At 30.4% G+C, this 20,937-nt stretch overlaps 1 protein-coding gene across 8 annotated transcripts in view; it reads right to left on the bottom strand.

The window, feature by feature from the left end:
• Positions 1-20,937, bottom strand: part of LOC143079139 (protein fantom-like) — a 37,469-nt gene that overhangs the window by 4,556 nt on the left and 11,976 nt on the right. The window contains exons 13-34 of one of the 8 annotated variants that reach the window (XM_076254345.1): positions 20,533-20,606; positions 20,107-20,246; positions 19,261-19,367; positions 18,216-18,333; positions 17,686-17,804; positions 17,029-17,130; positions 16,150-16,221; positions 15,408-15,488; positions 14,918-15,033; positions 13,577-13,646; positions 13,160-13,289; positions 12,120-12,214; positions 9,212-9,374; positions 8,847-9,001; positions 8,063-8,278; positions 7,389-7,601; positions 6,676-6,799; positions 5,784-5,846; positions 5,201-5,341; positions 4,547-4,588; positions 3,292-3,339; positions 388-416 (exon numbers count right to left, since the gene is read on the bottom strand). In XM_076254345.1, coding sequence (XP_076110460.1) covers positions 388-416; positions 3,292-3,339; positions 4,547-4,588; positions 5,201-5,341; positions 5,784-5,846; positions 6,676-6,799; positions 7,389-7,601; positions 8,063-8,278; positions 8,847-9,001; positions 9,212-9,374; positions 12,120-12,214; positions 13,160-13,289; positions 13,577-13,646; positions 14,918-15,033; positions 15,408-15,488; positions 16,150-16,221; positions 17,029-17,130; positions 17,686-17,804; positions 18,216-18,333; positions 19,261-19,367; positions 20,107-20,246; positions 20,533-20,606 — 2,418 coding nt within the window. Of the gene's footprint in view, positions 1-387; positions 417-3,291; positions 3,340-3,977; positions 4,169-4,546; positions 4,589-5,200; positions 5,342-5,783; positions 5,847-6,675; positions 6,800-7,388; positions 7,602-8,062; positions 8,279-8,846; positions 9,002-9,211; positions 9,375-12,119; positions 12,215-13,159; positions 13,290-13,576; positions 13,647-14,917; positions 15,034-15,407; positions 15,489-16,149; positions 16,222-17,028; positions 17,131-17,685; positions 17,805-18,215; positions 18,334-19,260; positions 19,368-20,106; positions 20,247-20,532; positions 20,607-20,937 lie in introns of those variants that run through there. The other 7 variants (XM_076254347.1, XM_076254346.1, XM_076254353.1 and 4 more) reach the window with 7 other exon arrangements.

Raw genomic sequence — 20,937 nt, 5'->3', positions numbered from 1 at the left:
TATAACCTTGTAGAAAATTGTAATTCATTAAACACCTTATTTCGTAGTTCACCTGTACTTGCGAAATCCATGAAAATTAGTATCCACGAATAATAATGGATCCACAGTACAAATTTTCAAGTATAATATCAAGGTCTCGACAATTTCACCTTTTTTTATTCAAAAATTTCTAAATTTTGATTGAGGAATGGATCTTGTGGGTAAATAGTGTTTTTTTGTGTGACATTTTTTGTTATATTACTATTTCATACTTTTTTTTTATTGTACAAGTGTCGAATCCATTCTTGCAAATGGATAAAAAGACAATTATCTTTTGGTTCAATATAATTGTTCAATGCTCTCTAAAATTTATCTTTTAAAAAAAAAAAATATTTATTAAAATCTTACCATTGAAGTGAGTGTGCCCTTTCCCTCATCTAAAAAAAGAAGAAAGTACATAATTAATTTGAGCCAAAAAGTGATGTTTCAAAACTAAAAATAAATATCGTCTTTAATTTATAGCATACAAGACACAGATGTATCAATAATAATAGTAGTATGAAGTACTGTGATATAATGCTATTTGATGTTATCAATGAAAACATTTTGTTATAAAAAAAAGTTTAATCTTTTTCATATTTTCTAGATACCTATAAATGCATGGAAAAGGTTACCTTTGCTGAAAACTTAAAATAAGAAGAAAAAAAAAACCAACAACAATGCAATGAGAATTTAATAAAATGTATAAACAGTTAATGTTTATCTTAAACTGGTACACAAAATACAAATTATGATAATGATAACCATGATAATCAATATAGCTTTAATAAATAACAAAAAAAGCAATTCTTTCAATAAGTTCAATCCCTTTATCAATTTGAAAAAAACTAACACATGATCACTTCTAGCAAATCAATTTCATTAAAAAAAACCACAATGCATCTGTTCTGAATAAGAATAGGGGCAACAGGATTCTAATGACACTTTTCAAATAAAACAGGTCTGATGTTATTTAAAATCTTCTAAATGAAACACTGAAAAATTGAAAAAGGACATGGTCAAATAACTCCTCAGATTGACATTTAATCCTTAATTAACTTGATTTTCATGGAGGGTATAAGCTGAACTGAGCTATTGATCAGTTAGTATATCATTGCTACAAGTTTTTAGAAACAGGAAATTGATGAGTAATGAATGTGAAAACACAGCACACTCTTATAGCTTGCTAGCTTGAATGTTGATACCAAATTTAACAGTCCTCCGATTTGTAGTTCCTGAGAAATGTGTGAAGAAAATTTTAAACATGGCAAATATGTGTAATGATATACAAGTATTTGAAAACAGGAAGTATAAATAAGAAATAAATGAAAAAATATATCAGCTGTATAGCATGTTCACATGAAGCCTGATAACAGGAAAGTCTGAGGTTTAATTCTTATGAAAATGCTATGAAAAATTCATACATGGTCATTATGTGTAAAAATATATAAGTATTTGGAAAACAGAAAGTTGATGAATAATAAATGTCGAAATATATTACATATGTACAGTAGTTTGCCATAAAAAAAATAGTGACATCTTGTGTTTCAAGTATTTAAGAAAGAGGGACAAATCTGTAAATGAATCACAGAGTTAAGGTGGTACCTAACACTACAGGGAGATAACTCTGTAAAGTCAGCTTATGTTTTAATTACGTTGTGTTGTACAAGGAATATGAAGCTTCTCAATGATCAAAATTGGTGTTTGTCAAATTGCTATATAACCAGTGTATTTTTTCTGACAAAACGGTTAGTTCAAATTTTTTTAAATTTTTATATTTTTGTTTAAGTGTCAAAGTAAATACTCTGACCAAATTTTATGAAAATTAAACGAGCCAAATTTATTTTAGTGAAAGTGTTGGGTACCACCTTAAGCATGCATTTTGATTTACAGAGCAAAATGCTTCCATAACTGTATTGGACAATCAGGCATACATCAGTTTACTCTCCCTCCTTGTAATAATATTGTTAAAACTATTATGTACTCAAACTAACCTTATCCCAAAAACTAAAGGATATCTATAAATCAATAGTGAAAGAATTTGAGTTAGATGCCCCATGCCAGACAGACATGAGCACTACATAATTATTCTACAGGCGAAATGATGACTCATTACTTAGTGTGGCTGAGGAACTGACCTCATCACAGAATCATAAAAATTTTCAAAGAACCAGGAAACTACTTATTAAAGTGTTCAAAAGTTGAATTATTAATAATGAAGGAATATTTCACAAAACAGCAATGCCTTTCAGGATATTACTAATACAATAAATAAAATCTCAAATGAATAAACAACAATGCATCTTGAATATGTCTAGTTTATAATGGATTTTTTCACATGCATGATACTGGTGTTAAATAAATATGATGCTGATATGCTTATTATGATGCTGTTATTCCTAATAAAGACATAGCTCATGAGCAAGCAATTTATTAACATTTTCACTTGACATGCAAATTACAAATTCTAATTTCATCCATATAAAATGATTTTAACTTTTATAAATCAGTAAAGTTGATAAAATCATAGAGATTTAACCAATTGGCAGTAATTAAAGACGAACTGACTGATTACTTCACATTTAGTGCCAAAGGTCAATAAAACCATTTCATGGATCACAAAAATTTGATTAGAATTAACAAATTTTGACAATGTTCAAAATAGCATGCAGGAGACTACACAATATTCCATACCAGATAATAACTATACATTTTAAATAACTTATATCTATATACTATAATGCATAACAAAGGGACACAACTTTCCACGAAAAAGTGCAACCCTTACCTCTTGATGAAATTTATATAATTATACCACCAATTGATTTTAATTTTTTTCTCAGTTAATCAATCAATCTGTCAATTATTTTGGCCAAAAGAAAGAAAAATTGTGTTTCCAGTAACCTGTATATTTATTGTTTCAGATCTTCCAGCACAGAATCTGTTACATGAAATTACTATTGTATGGCATTAAAAATCCTAACTGGCTTATGACATTCTATCATCTTCACTAAAATTCAGTTCATGTAACAAACAAATTTACTAACTGACAATTTACATTTAGAGGTTTGAGACTGGAAATACAAAAAATCTTTTCTTGGCCTTATTTGTATTACTTTTTGATAAAAAGATTTACAAATTTCAAAACAAAAGTAATTTATTCAAATATTATGAGACACATAATACATGTATATAAAATAATTTATTCCAAATAATATTGTAAGAGTTGCAGACGACACCTAGCACCATTCTCATTCACACCAAGCCTTTTACCTAATCTCTTCCTGGATTTGGGAACTGGTTTAGTTCCCCTTTTTGTACCTGAATGATTAATGATAGTTAAAATCATCACACTGAATAAGAATTGGGTTAGTTTTCTGCCTTCCATTCCTACAGAATTCATGTTAGGGTTAAAGCTACACAACAAATCATTTGTTTGTTTTTCCCCAAATGCTTTTAATGATTAGGTTAATATTGAGGATGACCACATACTGATTTAGAAAAGTGTTAAAGTATGGGCTTCTTTCTCACTTAAATTCTAAAAAGTCATAATAATTAAAAAATTATGTTATTCTGTGGTAATCATTATCCACAAAAACACTCTTTAAATTCTGCAGTTATCAAAAAATGCATTATATCAGACAAAAATCCTCAGAAAAAATTGTCATTGTGTTTTTGTTTGGTTGTAATTGTTTTTTTAGCTATTTTTTCAGTAACTGCAAATCCATGAAAACAGTTTTTAAACCAAAAAACATGTTTTATAATAGAATATAACCCTGAAACTAAAACTTGATATTTGCAACAGACTAACACAAAACTGACAAAGATTATATTTTAACAGCATATCATAAAATAAAAGTTTGATACCAGTTTTATCTATAACTTATTGTTGGCAACAAAAGAGGACGAACAAATAACCTTTTGAAATTATACACAATGAAACCACACTTGTTAATGAAACCAAATAATGATTATTATGAGTAAATGATAACTAAACAAATATTGAAACCACACATGTTAATGAAATCATGATTTATATGAGTAAATGATGACAAAATGATACCAGATTTATCTCCCTTGTCAGTAACAGACTTATTTCCCTTTAGAGGACCTTTTGGAGGAAGAGATGATGTTTTAGATTTATCTGAAGCTAAAATATAAATATAATGATCAATATATATTGAGATAAAAAAAGTTCTGACAAATGTATATTTTTATGTTAAACATGTACTCAGTTCAGTTATTTTTTTCGATGAATAAATTCCATATTGTATTAAAATGACCAATGAAAAGATTACTTTCCTGAAAAAAATATTCCCACTTCCTTATCGCTGATAAATTGTATAATTGATATATGATCAATTAATAGATAACTGTATTGTATTTGAAGCTTTGCGGACGTCCATCCATAGTTTTACGGTTGCAAATTTAGTTAACCTGGCAACACATATCTCCCTCTTTGTTTCATGATAAAGGAAATGTGAAGGGAGTAAACTCTTTGAACAAGTTATCGTATGCACACTATTACCTTCCAAATTATCTCCCTTTGAAGTTGAAGTTGTTTTTTCACCTGTACATGATGAATGAAAATGATATCAAATGCAAAATGTATAACCAAATAAAAATTATGATAAAATAAAATATGTTCTGTTACCAAGTATTTACTTTTTGGTATTTTATGTAATAAACCACTTATGACTATTATATAATACAATGTATATTCTACTCTTGCTTTAATACTAAAATGATGAACATTTCCTTAAATCCATTAAATGGACTTGTAAATATAGGCACAGATTTGCCATATAATGATAAAACAACTATGTTAAGTCAAGACACAAAAAAAAAAGCTGAAAAGATGGTGAAATGTTGAACATAAAAAAGAACTTGCAAATAAATTAAGTGATAAGCTCTTTTTTACTTTTATCATTATCAGTGAATATTAAACATTAATTTTTTAGTTATAAAAAAGACAGAAATAGAGAAAGGACACTTAGTGAGTAATGTTGTACAGTTGTAATGGGTTTTTTCAAGTGACAAAGAGTGAATAGAATAGAGCATTCAGATATGAGAACTTGTAAGCAAAGAACAGCCAGATGTTGAGTGAACACGAAATAGAATTAGGTTCAGTGTGGGATCTTCTGTGCAGTGACAACAAATAGACATAGTGCAGGAAATCTACCTGGTTCAGGTGTACGCGACTCAGAATCTCGCTCAGGTGTATGTGGCTCAGAGACATGCACAGGTGTGTGTGGTGGACTTGCTGATTTTTTACTTCGTGGAGTTCCTGATTTAGAACTACGAGGGGTGTAAACTTCTTCAACTAATAAATGAAATGATAATGATTTTCATTTTATTTTGGCAATTAAGTTAGTTGTAGATGACTTTTTTTTTATGTGTTTACTGACATGTTTAATACTTTTCAATTTTATTTTTTGGGCGTGTAGGAGTAAATTGTATAGTTCTTTGATATAATTATACAATATTCATTCAGAAGTCCAGAAATGTTTTTTTTTCATGTGGTCTTCATGGGTACCTTCTATACATACACAATTCTTAAATGAGTTAAAACATTAAGCTGACTGTTTATAAGTGAAAAAAATAGCTTGAAGGTTAATATATATAAAGATCTTCTGAAAACTGTCTTGATCTGTTGTCCAATACGACAACCTTTGATCAAATGACTTATTCTCTGATTTTCTACATGACCCTGACATCGAAAGACAAATGCCAAGGTCATTAATTTACATCAATGTTGATCATACCTTGTTCTTCTGATGTTCTTCGTGACCCTGATCTTGTTGAAGGACGTGGACTATCATCTGGTGCTGTGAAATTAAGTGGCAACATTCTTAGTGCAAAGTTATTCATGGTGGGATGAAATTGTGAAATGATTTTATTTTTTGGTGTATCTGTACCTAGATGCTTTTTTTTCAATAGAGTTTTACCCCCCTGGTCAGAATCTTACATACTCATCACCCCATTACAGTACGTTTCCGTTTTTAGGACTTTAAAATTTGTATTTCTTGTATTTTTCTAATTCTGATAATGTAAACACAGTCATAACTTGTTTGTCAGCAAGTAATTTTCCTGTGTAAATTGTGTATTTTTTTTAAACCTCTGGTGATAAAGTGCAATTTAAAGTTATTCTGCAGAATAGTGATTGCTTAGTAAAAAAGACAATGTGTTTCTCACACACCTTCTGCATACTTATATGAATTAGAACATTAAAACAACCCAAACAATACTGCAAAATTCAGTCAGACCAAGTTTAGACATTGTGCATCAATTTACAATATGCAATAAAATGTTAAATCATTGGTCAATTTACTAAAAATATGATGCATTATAGAAATGTTTTTTCATTGGTGAAGAGATATCAGAAACCCAAAAAAAAAACTGATGTTTTTAGATATAATCATTTAATTTTTTTTATATATTTCCTAACTGATGAAACTAAATCTTATTCATGCACAGTCTTTATTGAAAAAACAATTCTAAATTAACTCTTATTAAAATATAAATACTAAACCTATTACCTAGCAATATGTTTTGTGTATAAGTAAAGCACATTCACACTATAACCTTCTTCCATTAAAAACACATTAAATCAGCACTAAACCATAATAAAGACATTAACATCAACACTATACCAACCTGGTAATGTTTCTGATTGGATAGTATCAGACATGCTTGGTAGCATACTTGAGACAGCGTCTGCTACAGCAGCATTAACTGTTGGTTGTTCTGCTGAGTCCTCCAAACGTCTAGAAACCTTTTTCTGTTTAAAATTCCAATTTTAACATCATGCAAGATATAATAAATTCATAATAAAAAGATGAAATTCAAGTTTAAAATATACATTAACAATTCATTTGGTTACAGATTAAATATCAATCTGTAAACATAAGTTTAGAGTGTAATGTTTATAATCAATGTTTCTGAATTTCACCTTCCTTTCGAAAAACACAAAAGTAATAATAAATTTTAACAAATAAACAAAACATCAATGCTGTTACCTTGTAAAAACTCATCCCATTTCATAGCTAATATAGGCCAATCTTTTCCTTTAATCTGAACAAAGTTGTAACAATTATCAAACAATTCTAAGTAAATGGTTTTAAACTAATTTCCTTACACTGGTAATTTTTCAAAGAATATGTCTGTTGTGCATGTAAAATCTTTCAAAAGTATTTGAATTATTTATATCTACACACTTATGTGCTCTCAAACTTTGCCTATCAGAATTTATTGTCATTTAGCAAGCTTTGTTGTATACTTATTACACATTGTCAGGGGATTTATAAACACACTTGAAATTAATGTATTAAAAGGAAAATGCATTTCTAAGCAGTTATGCTACAACTCACCCTGGGTTTAGCTGCTGGTGTAATGGGTGTGGCCATCATGTCAGACAGAGCTGCAACACCTTCATGCTGTTCGTCCTGTCCTGCCATAGGTGTGGAGGTATGAGATGGGGGAGGGAATCTTGCTGCTATCTTACTCCTTTCCTTTGGAGTAGATTGAGGTCTGAGCGTCTCATCTAATGGAGTGTCAACTACCTTTACTGTAGCAATTGGCTCCTGAAAATACAAAGAAATTATTTAAGGTGAAACATAAGCACTACATCAATATCAAAATAGAATTTGCAACTAAAATTCTATCTAAAATTGTTTATGATGATGATGGGGATGAATCAGAATAAAATGCCCAGTGGCAAATATCACATGCATATCAGAACATCTTACAGGATGATAAAATTATGAACTCTGCTTTGTTCATTATTATCAGACTTAGCTGTACCAGTCTTTGCTCTCTTTAATGCTGCTTGCTTGGAGTAGAAGCAGCAACTATGAATTTTTAAGTTTATGGATTGTCTAGGCTGGGGATCATGACCTTTGGCTTCATGCACATGAGGTAGGCATGCAACCAGGAAACTACTGAGGTTTTTTTTTTTTAATTTCTTGTTTAAATGAAAGGTTGTCAGATGCAGCATGTTTGGTGTAGACAACTTTAAAGGGCACTTCTATCATATGATACAAACCTCTTTCTGAGGAAGGCCACCTTTAGGAGGTAGATAAGCTTCTTGGAATCTGACATCAACCTCCATAGTTCCATTGACAGTACCTCTAGGACCTTTAAGTTCAAACACACCCTTTACACCCTTGTTATGACATAAGGGTAACAGAGGTATCTCAGCGAAGCCAAGATAGGATGCCTGTTCTGGGTCTGTATCATCAAACACAAATATCGTCAGTTGCTGAAATGTATAGAGAAGATATCTTAGCAAAGTCAAGGTATGTTACAAGCTGAAAATGGTGATATTAAACCAGTTGCTGGAATAAAGGAAAGGCTGCATGGCATCCTATTGTTGCTTACATGCATGCCATTAGGATTTGGTGGATATTGTCTCATAGGCAATCATACCGGTTCTCATTATTTTCATATGTCAATTTCTTTCAATTAAACTATGAAAGTTTTTAGCTTTTGTGAGCTGGTGTTGATAAAGATGAAGTTCAGTTTATTTTGTTAAGAATAAACTTATGTTTTGAGAAATAACATTTTATAATGTTGGTTGTTATAAAGTTATAAATAAATCAATGGCATATAAAATGAACATTTAAAAAAGGAAACCAAACTTAATTACAAAGCATATATACAAAATTTTACAAAGAAAGGAATAATAGTCAAAATGAATTTTCTCATTCAGCAATTATATTAAATTATATACATGATTATTTTCATTCACATAACAGTTACTAAATATTGCCAATCAAAAAACTAGCAATAACTATTGTGCTCCAAACTACTGTTACATAGACAAATACCTTTGTTTTCATGTACTGATCAAGGTCTGATGTCATGGCCACAGGATATGTCTTATGGTCATTGACTTCTGGGTTGTTACTAGCATGTATTATAGGTGTATCATGGTCATTGTTGTCATAAAACTGGTACACACAATATGGTGATGGCTGAACTCCTGAAAATAAAAAAAGGATTAAGTAATATGCATTTCTCCTCCATCAAATTATTTACATCAATATGGTTAGTTTAAATTTTTGATAGCATTGTTTTAATGCAGCATTTTCTGAAACAACAATAATTAATTTCTAATTGTTAAACAATCCAATTAACAAACACATGCACTCATCTTTTTTAAAAGTTTACAGTATGTTGTAATATTTTTTACCTTTCCTCCTAGACTGTAGTCCATTACAGCGTATGATTTTGATATGCACCTGGTTAATGTTATCTATCTGTTGACGTTTCATGGCCACCTCATCTGTAGCCTCAATAGCAATCTCAGCAGCTCTCTTGTTTGTTGTTATGTAACCAAGAGCTTTCGTTCTCTCCTGCAGATAAAGAACATGATTGTTTAGCCTCATGCATTTATTGTAATACACAGTAAGTTTAACAACAACAAGAACTGATTGAAAAATTTAATAAAAATATGTCTATTTCCAAATTTCCAATGTTGACAATGACTGCAGTATCCAGAGATAATTGTAATATTTTTTGTCATATTTGTTGTACCGGGTGCATAGATACATTTGTAACCAGGTGCTCCGCAGGGCGCAGCTTTATACGACCGCAGAGGTCAAACCCTGAACAGTTGGGGCAAGTATGGACAAAACATTCAAGCGTGATACAGCTCTGAATTTGGATTGTGATCAAATTTTTGACATTACATGGTTTTTTTTACACAAAACAAATGTCAAGATTTTACAAATCAATTAAAAGATTTCTTCTTATTTAAATCTAAAATTAAATAGTTGACACAGCATAGGTTTCTGACACATAATGAATGTGGTCTAATGAACTTAAAAGGTTTTTTTTGCCTTTGAGCAATTCACTATGCTGTTGAATATTAATCCTCTCAAAAAAATGTTTGAAGAAATTTTCTTTTTATTTATGAAATCTGAAATGAGAAAAATTTAAACCCCCCCCCTTTTTTCACATCCCCGTTTCCCTTTTTCCAAAACTGATATCAATTCAAATTTCTAATGGAGTTTGCAACAATAACTACTCTTTTAAATACATCATAAAATATTAAAATGTAAAATAAAGTGCTTGTTATCACTGAATGGTAAAGATTGGTTGGTAGTAAAAGTGAATATACATTGTTTATTGTATAAAACAATAAAAAAAACTTCATCAGCAACATTTTATATTGGCAAATAAAAATAGAAAATGACATCATAGTCATGTCTGGCAAATTTCCAACATACATTATCTAAAACATTTTAGATAAGATAAGGAAAAAAAGCTTCATCAGCAACATTTTATATTGGCAAATTTCCAATGAAGTTATTTACATAAAGTTATTGGCAAATAAAAATAGAAAATGACATCATAGTCATGTCTGGCAAATTTCCAACATACATTATCTAAAACATTTTAGATAAGATAAGGAAAAAAAGCTTCATCAGCAACATTTTATATTGGCAAATTTCCAATGAAGTTATTTACATAAAGTTATTGGCAAATAAAAATAGAAAATGACATCATAGTCATGTCTGGCAAATTTCCAACATATATTATCAACTACTATTCTATACAAAGAAAGATAACTCCAATTGAAAATTAATTGCTATTGCACAATATTGTGCAATTAGATATTTCTTGCTATTGTGCAATACTGTGCAATTGAAAATTTCTTGCTATTGCACAATACTTGATATGGAATCCTGATTTGGATCAACTTGAAAACTGGGCCCATAATCAAAAATCAAAGTACATATTTAGATAAAGCATATCAAATAAGCCCAAGAATTTAATTTTTGTTACAATCAAACTTAGTTTAATTTTGGACCCTTTGGACCTTAATGTAGACCAATTTGAAAACTGGACCAAAAATTAAGAATCTACATACACAGTTAGATTTGGCATATCAAAGAACCCATTTATTCAATTTTTGATGAAATCAAACAAAGTTTAATTTTGGACCCCCATTTGGACCAACTTGAAAACTAGGCCAATAATTAAAAATCTAAGTACATTTTTAAATTCAGCATATCAAAGAACCCCAAGGATTCAATTTTTGTTAAAATCAAACTAAGTTTAATTTTGGACCCTTTGGACCTTAATGTAGACCAATTTGAAAACGGGACCAAAAATTAAGAATCTACATACATAGTTAGATTCGGCATATCAAAGAACCCCAATTATTCAATTTTTGATGAAATCACACAAAGTTCAATTTTGGACCCTTTGGGCCCCTTATTCCTAAACTGTTAGGACCAAAACTCCCAAAATCAAACCCAACCTTTCTTTTATGGTCATAAACCTTGTGTTTAAATTTCATAGATTTCTATTTACTTATACTAAAGTTATGGTGCAAAAACCAAAAATAATGCTTATTTGGGCCCCTTTTTGGCCCCTAATTCATAAACTGTTGTGACCTCAACTCCAAAAATCAATCCCAACCTTCCTTTTGTGGTCATAAACCTTGTGCTAAAATTTCATTGATTTCTATTTACTTATACTAAAGTTATAGTGCGAAAACCAAGAAAATGCTTATTTGGGCCCTTTTTAGCCCCTAATTCCTAAAATGTTGGGACCAAAACTCACAAAATCAATACCAACCTTCCTTTTGTGGTCATAAACCTTGTGTTAAAATTTCATAGATTTCCATTCACTTTTACTAAAGTTAGAGTGCGAAAACTAAAAGTATTCGGACGCCGGACGACGACGACGACGCAGACGCCAACGTGATAGCAATATACGACGAAAAATTTTTCAAATTTTGCGGTCGTATAAAAATTCTAAAAAAAAACTCAACAGAAGCAAGTTTTTCCTGTATACAATGACTGTGGTCTCTAGAATAGTCTTGTCTAAATTTTTATGTGCATTATTTGTGATAAGTCTTTAATAAACGTTTAAAAAATTCATCTCTGCATGTTCTTTGTTGTAACATTGTTTTGGATTTGATGTTAGGTCAAAAGAAAGATTTTACATAAACAAGTTGGTTTGCTAAAATACCATGGTCTTCATCTTAAAACAATTTGTCCACTCAAATATTTCTTTTTTTGTTTGTTGTTATTATAATGGAAGAAATGAAAATTCAAAACAGACAGTAATATAAATTGAGTTTTTACCTTGTAGAGTCTGAGGGCCTGTTCCATTGGTACACGTAACCTGATCCAGTATTCTACCATACCCAAACTAATGCCTGATCCTGTAGAATCTACACCTGTTTATAAAATATTTTATAAAATATATCTGTTTGTAAATAAAGTTTTAAAATAGTTCCTCCATACATTTTATACCCCGAAAGACCTGTCAGAAAAAGTTAATGTTATCAAGTAAAGAATTTATAAAACTGTATATAAGAAGTCTGATATTTACAGATACCTGAAAAATGCCCTTAAAGGTACAGTGTATAAATAACGGATTAACTGGAGAGGGCTTTCTGAAAAATACTGTAATTCATAGCCAGTCATACACAATTTAAGTCATACCATAACAAAAATGTGGTCAAAAGGCACTTACAAGATAATAGACAACTTTCGAGTTTGATGCATTTCCGTCAAAAACTCTGGTTTTAGTGAACGTCATTAGTGGGTTTAGGGGCGTCGTCACTTCTTTTCTAATGTTGAGCGAGTGGTTGGAAAACTATAATTCTATATTGTACGAATTATTCGGCAAATTGAGTTCTCAAAATTGACAATCAGCACTGCTGTCATTAGGGAATTGTCATTAAGTACCTACAGAACAACCATTATTTCTAGTTTATCCTGCACAACGACGATCACTAAGACGCTTGATGAACGTTAATAGTGCAGGCATACAGGCGAGCCCCTCTATCTGGTAAATGACGTCATAAAGCGTGCATAATTGACGAGTTTTTTCTGGTGACGGATCAACTCGAAAGTGGTCTATTGCAAGAACCTTAACAATGGTTAATAAATATCTGTTAGTGTTGTTTTTCCTTAAGCTTTTATATACACAAAAAATTGTAAATGAGAAATTTGTCCGAACTTATAAATAGTCTTCAAAACATATGTGATGCTGCCTTAGACAGTTTAGTTTCATTTTACATCTGAAACAAGTGAAGTCAATTACATGTATCATTTAATATCAATGCATATTTTTTTACCAATTATTTATTTAATACAATTTTTGGAGAAAAACGTACCTATTAATGTAGCAGTACCATGTATTCTACCATGTGGTTTATCAAATATATCTTTAAACACCATCTGACAAGCAGCCACTGTTTTATAATCCTGTCCAAATGATTGATGGAGTTCCATGGTACAAGATTCCTAGAACAGAAAAATCAGGTTTAATTTTTGTGTTGCTTCATTAACCTTCTTCAAATGTCAACCATAATACCAGAATGTTTTTGACTGTTTCACTCCGTACTTGGATACTTTTGTTTGATGCATTATTTATCATATTTATCAATAATTAATTTTTTTTATTGTGCCAAAGGTAAGAACAAAAAATAAAGCATACTTAGGTAAATTAACAACTGAATACATTAGATATTTGAACTCTATAAAATACAAGTATTCTGAGATTTATTAAAATTTATATGAATTTTACCCACCTTTTGCAAGTAATGCAAGAAAAAGTCATCCACTTTAACAATGTACTGTGATGTGAAATCAAATTCTGGTCTAAAAATATAAAACAATAATATTGCTTTTATCAGCATAAAACTTTTGGAACTTGTGCATGTATATATCATTATGACTTTTTATAATATTATCTTCTTTAATAGCCATATTTTAGTTTATTACAATCATCAAATTACATATAAGATGACAAAATCCCCCCCCCCCTTTTTGGAGCAATAACCCCAAAACTCAATACCAGCCTTTCCTTTGTAGTATGGAACCTTGTAGTACATGTACAATTTCAGAGAGCTCCATACACTTAAACACAAATTTTTGTCTGAAAACTAGAAAAATGCTTGTTTATGGACCTTTTTTCAACACCTAATTCCTACAGGTTTTGCGCAATTAATCCCAAACTCAATCACAGCCTTCCCTTTGTGATATGGAACCTTGTGGTACAATATCAGAGAGATCCATACACTTACACACAAGTTATTGTCTGGAAACTAGAAAATGCCTGTTTTTGGCCCTTAATTCAGAAATTGTTGGCCCCATAACCACATAAATAAATCCCAACCTTCTTCTTGTGGAATTAAACATCGTGGTACAATTTCAGAGCAATTGAAATTCTTATACACAAGTTATTATCCTGAAACTAGAAAAATGCTTGTTTTTGGCCCCTTTTGGAACAAGAGGGCAACCTTCCTTTTGTGGTAATGAACCTTCTTGAAATATTTCATAGAGATTCATTGACTTAAACTAAAGTTATTGTCCGGAAACCAATGTGTCTTCAGGCAACGACACAGACGACGACATCATACCATTATACGATCCAAATTTTTTTTGGCGGTCGTATAAAAATCAAATTGCAACCCCTAACTTCTGATTTCTAATGCTTGTATCTGGTTAAATGATGATCAGCAGTCTCTAAAGATTATATTGATGGTAAATTTAATAGCATATAGACTAAAATACATATGAAATGCTGACACATATTATTGAGCCATGCATGCACTGTTAATTGTTTATTTTGGAGTGTTTTGTAATTAGGATATACATTTAAGTATGTTATAAGTCAAATACAATAATTTGAGTCAAACATGTATTTGACAGCTATTGCCCCTTTAAACAGCTCTTAATACATTCTAAATAAAACAGACAACTTGCTTAAGTTAAATGGTTCATGTTTACATATTTAGATGTGTTATAGGTGTGATGATATATTTTTTAGAAACAAGATGCTGTTTTTACCGGGATGCTATATAAAATATCTGGGGAGAACACTGACCTTGCTCCTCTAAATACAGGGGTGGACTGAATCATATATTTACCTCGCTCCTCTAAGTACAGGGGTGGACTGAATCTCATATTCAAAGAATTCCCATGTACAAAACAATAATGGTTCATCATCTCCCAGAATCTTCAATCCATCATCTGACAGGCTTATCTAGAAAACAAAAAGAAATAAAAATATATAGTTGGCAAAAACTGATAAACTGTAGATTCATTTATTTTCGTGGGTACCAATTTTTGTGAATTAAGGAAAAATTGCATTTTAGTGGATATTTGATTTCCTGGTTTTGCAAAAATCTGCATAAAACCTTACAGAAAATTTGTTATTTCTTCAACATTTTATTTTGCGGTTAACTTATACCCACGAATCCATGGAAATTGATATCCAACCAATAATAAAAATTCCACAGTAAATCATATTAAACTTTTATGTAAATGACTCATTTACTCAAGACTGCTTTTGTGTATCAAATTATTTCCAGAAAGTAAATTATTTTTTCTACAGCTCACAAATCTATATAAATATACCATCTGTATATGTATCTCAAAGAGATTCTGTCCTCTTTCAAGGTGAATAGTTTCATCAAAATCTAGAGTTGGTTCTTCCAACTGAAAATAAAAATAAAAATATAAATTATCGTTTTTCAATGAGGAAATCTTGTAGCATAACAGTCTTTTTTTTTTTAAATTCTTATATCATGAGTGTTTTACTTTGAACAGATATTGTTATCGAAGCAGTTTGGTTAATCTATGTTATGTAGCTATGGTAGAATTTGATTTTCACATGACACCTCAATAAATTTGAACATGATACTATTCTATAAAGTGCATCAACTAATCTCATGATTAGAAACAAGACTTCTTATTTTCAATGCTTTATACTCACAATCAACAAAAGAATTATTTCCGTGAATAAATTAATGTAATATCTTTACAGCTGACTTTCACATACAGTCCCTTTGTCACACAGCTTATGCTATTACATTACATGCTATTACATTACAATAATTTCCATTTGTTCAAAGAGCCATGTAACCAAATCATAATCAAGAGTCAGTAACTGGAAAGTTTTCTGTAATTTTTCAACTAAAAAAGTTTCATAACTCCACAATGTCATATGAAAAATTGATTTATGGCCATAAATATGAACAATTTACCAAAGTTTCATGAAAATTGGAAAAAAGTGTTCTTTAGTTATAGTCCGACATGTTGACAACAGACTGTAATGGGTGTATAAAAAAGGAATCACAGTTGGTCTATTGAGCCTTACCTCATCTGTAGGTGCTGTAATCTTAAACTGCTTTGTACCATAAGCCACATCTCTCATCTGACTTTCTAATTTCTACAAAACACAATGAACTGAATTTTTAATATACTGTTGGAGAAAAAAAATGACATTGTCAAATTCAGAATAAGGACAAACATAATTATTTAAGGCTAATCTATATAAAAAACCTCAAACTCTCATCTTGCTCTTTTTTCAAGTAATTAAGCAGATTTTTGTTTATTCATTTTTTATCATATCCTTTTTTAATCGATTCGATTTAAACCAAAAAACTCTTGTCACTACCTACAAGTTTCCATTTCAATTATGATGCTTGATCAAACCTTGAACTATGTTTGCAAGTAAACTTACTATTTATTTACTTATTAACATATTTATGTATAATAACTCTGATAAAAATTTATCCAATATTGCAATTACCACTAACTATAGTTGTATGCAAAGGAAACATTAATTCATGTTTGTCATATATATTTTTGTTTATTACTATCATAAATCAGGCATTTAGTTTTCTTGTTTGAATTATTTTACCACAGAAAACTGACCATATATCAGGGGTTCAAATTAGTATGAGTCCGTGGTTCAGGACCGGTCTTTTCCAGAAGAGGACTTTTAATTTTCAAATTACAATAGTCAAGGTCCTACAATTCTTAGGGAATTTCGCTTTCAATTTCAAATGTTCCAGGCCATTTCATTATTTAAAGAAAATTATGTGAGCCCCTGTTTATAAGAGAGTTTGAATTGTGGTTTAAAATGCATAGATATTACTACCATGGAACAAGAGGGAAACCTGACAAGATAGAAATTTGCATAATAAAGGTGATCTTTAGAGCAGGTTTGACATCATGCTCAAACCATGTTTACCTTAATTCTGGCAGCTCTTATGTCCAGCAGTCTGGCATATTCATCTAACTTAGTCTCATATTCTTTCTTTATTTCATCTATCTTGGTGCTACTTATTTCAACCTAAAACAAAACAAATCAATACTGAATATAAATACTAGCTATAAAATTTAAAACATACAAGTATGGATAAGTTTTATTCAGACTGGACAGGTTTATTCACCATAAAGGTCCTTCATGAAATAGATATAATACAACCACAAAAACAACATTAATTTCTAGTTTCTGAATCTAATGCATTCTGGGTAATATTTTCAAAAGTGTACACCAAAACATTATGATTGGTTGAAATTGTCCCATACAATTGAAATTCAATACATGATGAGACGTTATTATAAATTTAGGGTTCATACAATGAAATACCCATAAAATTGACAATGGAAATGGAAACTGTGTCAAAGAGACAATAACACGACCATAGAACAGACAACAGCAGAAGGTCACCAATAGGTCTTCAATGCAGTGATTAAGGTGGTACCTAACACTACAGGGAGATAACTCCGTAAAATCACCTTAATTAGTCCATTTGATTTAAAAACGGAAAAATTTTACAACATAAAAGAACGGAGATGTAAGATCATTCATGTTCAATGGTTACTATATCTTATACATTCATACCTCATGTTGGTAATCTTTGTTTATCTTATGTTGTATGACCAACAGATTCCTTGTCTTCTCTAACTCATGGACTGTCTCAGCATACTCTGCCTGTATTTCTAACAACTGTTTATGCTCATCTACAATTAATTAGTTTTCAGAGTTAAATGCTACTGTTTTCTTGATGAGAAATGATGTGACAAATAAAAAAAATTCAAACCCCCTGATTATTTTCACAAGATAAAGACTTTTGCTGCTCTAACTTTATACATGTAACAACTGAGAATTTAACAAAGTAAATAAAAATAAATAGATTTGGAATATTTTTTTTATTTTTTATAATGTACATCTTTTAAAAAGTTCTGATAAAACATTTCACAATATTTGTTATTTCTTTTATTTTTTCAGTTAATTTTACTCCCTATATTCCATTAGGAAAATCAGTCTTGAATAAAACATTCTTATTTAGAGGACCAAAAATATCTATTTGATCCGTATATTTACAGATAAGGATAAGGCTACATTTAAGGACAAATGTGTCTGAACCTAACCTTTGGATACTTCTACGTCCACTTTCTGTAGGAAGTCAGGATCTGGAATAGCTTTCTGTTTCTTCTGTTTCACTAGCACCAAAGCTTCTTCAATTTCACTAAAATCTATGGCACTCTCCTGTAATAATTAATATTCATATAAAAAATGATAATGTGGTTTTTTTTTTTTTAAATGTTTGGACTTAAAACGCTCATATTTATACCCTAATTTCATAAATTTATTCTCCAGAAGAAAGTCATAGACTTTACATGAAACTTAATTGTACAATTTGCACATTCTTTGATCAAAATTAAGTGTTATTTTGATTATAGCATTTTTTTTAAAATAAGATTATTGATCAAGCTCTCAGCTCTAATGGGACATTAATCAAATTGTATTTTTAAAAATTCATGTAGTATCTTTTAATTTTTGGAAGACACAAAATATAAATAAAGACTGGAACATAACACTCCTCTCCATTGATTATACCAGTGACAGCAATGCATTAGACTAAATTTTCAAATTTTCAAAATAGGTAAGCCATTTTCAGGATTACTAAAAAATAAATTCGCCCCCTTAAATTCATCTTTATGATTTTTCGTGTTGAAAAATGTTCTTTTATTTTTGCACATTTCTTAAATTTGAGGCCAAAGTTCAGTAGTTGAGTTTTTCATTAGGCCACACTTAAAAATACTTTGGTTTGCACAAACCCTACCCAAAGGTAGAGACAATGGGTAGGTAGGTAGGCAAATTCCTTCTTTTATTTCAACAAAGAGAAATTGAAGTGTCAGATGTTTTTTAGTCTAAGTGAATGACGCTGATGATTAAAAAAAATCAAATCAAGGCAAGATTTTGAGTAGGCAGCTATTTTCTGGGTAGGTAGGGTTAGGGCAAACATACATGTTCTATTTTATGACCTTAGTGTTAAATATTTTCACACACATCATAATCAAGGACAAGAAAACACTGAAAAAAGGCAAACCTATTTTGGCTTTGTATATACTGTCCAAATTTAGAACACTAAACTGTATTCAAACTTTTTCAATCAAATTTTTGAAATCTGACCTTAGTAAAGAATCGCATCTTCTCCTTGAGATCATCATACTCTTCCTTCAACTGGTAATGTTCTACCTGCATGGATCTGTAATCTTGTTGTAACTTCTCAAACTGATCTGTAAGTCAACAAATAATGGTTGTTAATACACCTTATCGCTAATCCCGGCTGACCCGGCTGCTTGAACTTTTGACGTCAACAACAATCACTTTTCCATTGTGGCGTCAGATATTTTGTTTTATGACATCAAAATTTCACGGGAACCTGTGTGATATCCAGTAATGGCGGACAAATAGCGATAAGGTGTATTGTAACAGGTCACATATAAACTCAGATATAATTGAGCCTTTTATAGCTGACTATGCAATATGGCCTTTGCTCATTGTTGAAGTTGAACAGTGACCTATAATTGCTAATTTCTGTGTCATTTTGTCTCCTGTGAAGAGTTGTCTCATTGGTAATCATATAACAACTATTGTTCTCAAGTCTTTGTTTGATAGATAGTTGTCTTATTGACAATACTACATTATTTTCATTTTAAACATTAAAATATGGATACATAAAACCATGCTTGACAGCCACTCCGTTTGTCCTACAGGGCTGTTCATTTAATGTTGAATCAAAGGAACGCTGACTTACTTGACAAATGTTTTTATTACACATGACTGTATGGGAAATACAATTTTTCAAATAATTTTGTCTATCACTACATTTTGTTTTCATTGAATAATACTTTCTCATGTCACCGTATTTAGACTTAAAGTTCTTCATGTTTTAATTTTTTTGGCAAGTATATTTTAAGATATCATTCTTTTACTGGTTTAATATTCACAATGTGGCCTTTATCATAAACTTACCTGATTCTCTGGCAAGTTTATCTAGAATGCCACCCTTTTCTCCCAGATCAGCCTTTAGTGTTGCCTCTAGTTGAGCTATCTGAACTTTCAATGCATTTTCTCTCTGTCTCCATTCTCTTTCTCTCTCCAAATCAAAAGCACTGTAAAATTAATATAATGATAATTTGCACATGACAAATAATATGAACACATTATTTTATAAATATTTTGTCCTAAAATCAACATTAATTTCTGAAGTCCACTAATTTGGATTTTTTTTCTGTGGCTCAGTGTTTCAGAGTAAATAAATAAGAAGTCAATGTAAAGCTTCCCTACTGTTTTCTTATGCATTTAAGTTTGTATGTTTTTATTTGTGCCTCTTAACATAAGTTTTATTTAAATTAACAAAATATCAATGTTTACAATAGTGTACAGTTACTACTTTACCTGTTCACAAATTTCTCATTAGCTTCCTTTAATATCTGGTTCTCCTTTTCTAAGCATGAAGTCTGTTCTTGAAGCTACAAGTGTAAAATTGTTATTATGAAAAGTCTCAGTTTAAGAAATGCTAAATAAATCCTTTGATTTTAAGCAATTGTATCGGGTAAATAGATAAATTTCATGATTTTATTCAGATGTTGAGATTAATCTCAACTTGATTTAAAACATCACCAAAACACTCAGTTCATGTTGTTAGGCTAAAGTGACCCTGGCACATGTACCTGTTTTCCTTTATTCCAAGCAAGTTTATTTTCAAAGACCAATACTTCACTTGATTGTCTCCCTTTATATTACAAAACTATTGCCACTTGGCATTAGGCAAACAACAACCGTCAATACTACCAATCATTG

This window comes from Mytilus galloprovincialis, chromosome 6, assembly GCF_965363235.1.
Source record: "Mytilus galloprovincialis chromosome 6, xbMytGall1.hap1.1, whole genome shotgun sequence".
Lineage (NCBI taxonomy): Eukaryota > Metazoa > Mollusca > Bivalvia > Mytilida > Mytilidae > Mytilus > Mytilus galloprovincialis.
The sequence above is the reverse complement of the archived record's forward strand: the minus strand, read 5'-3'. Positions and strand labels throughout refer to the sequence as shown.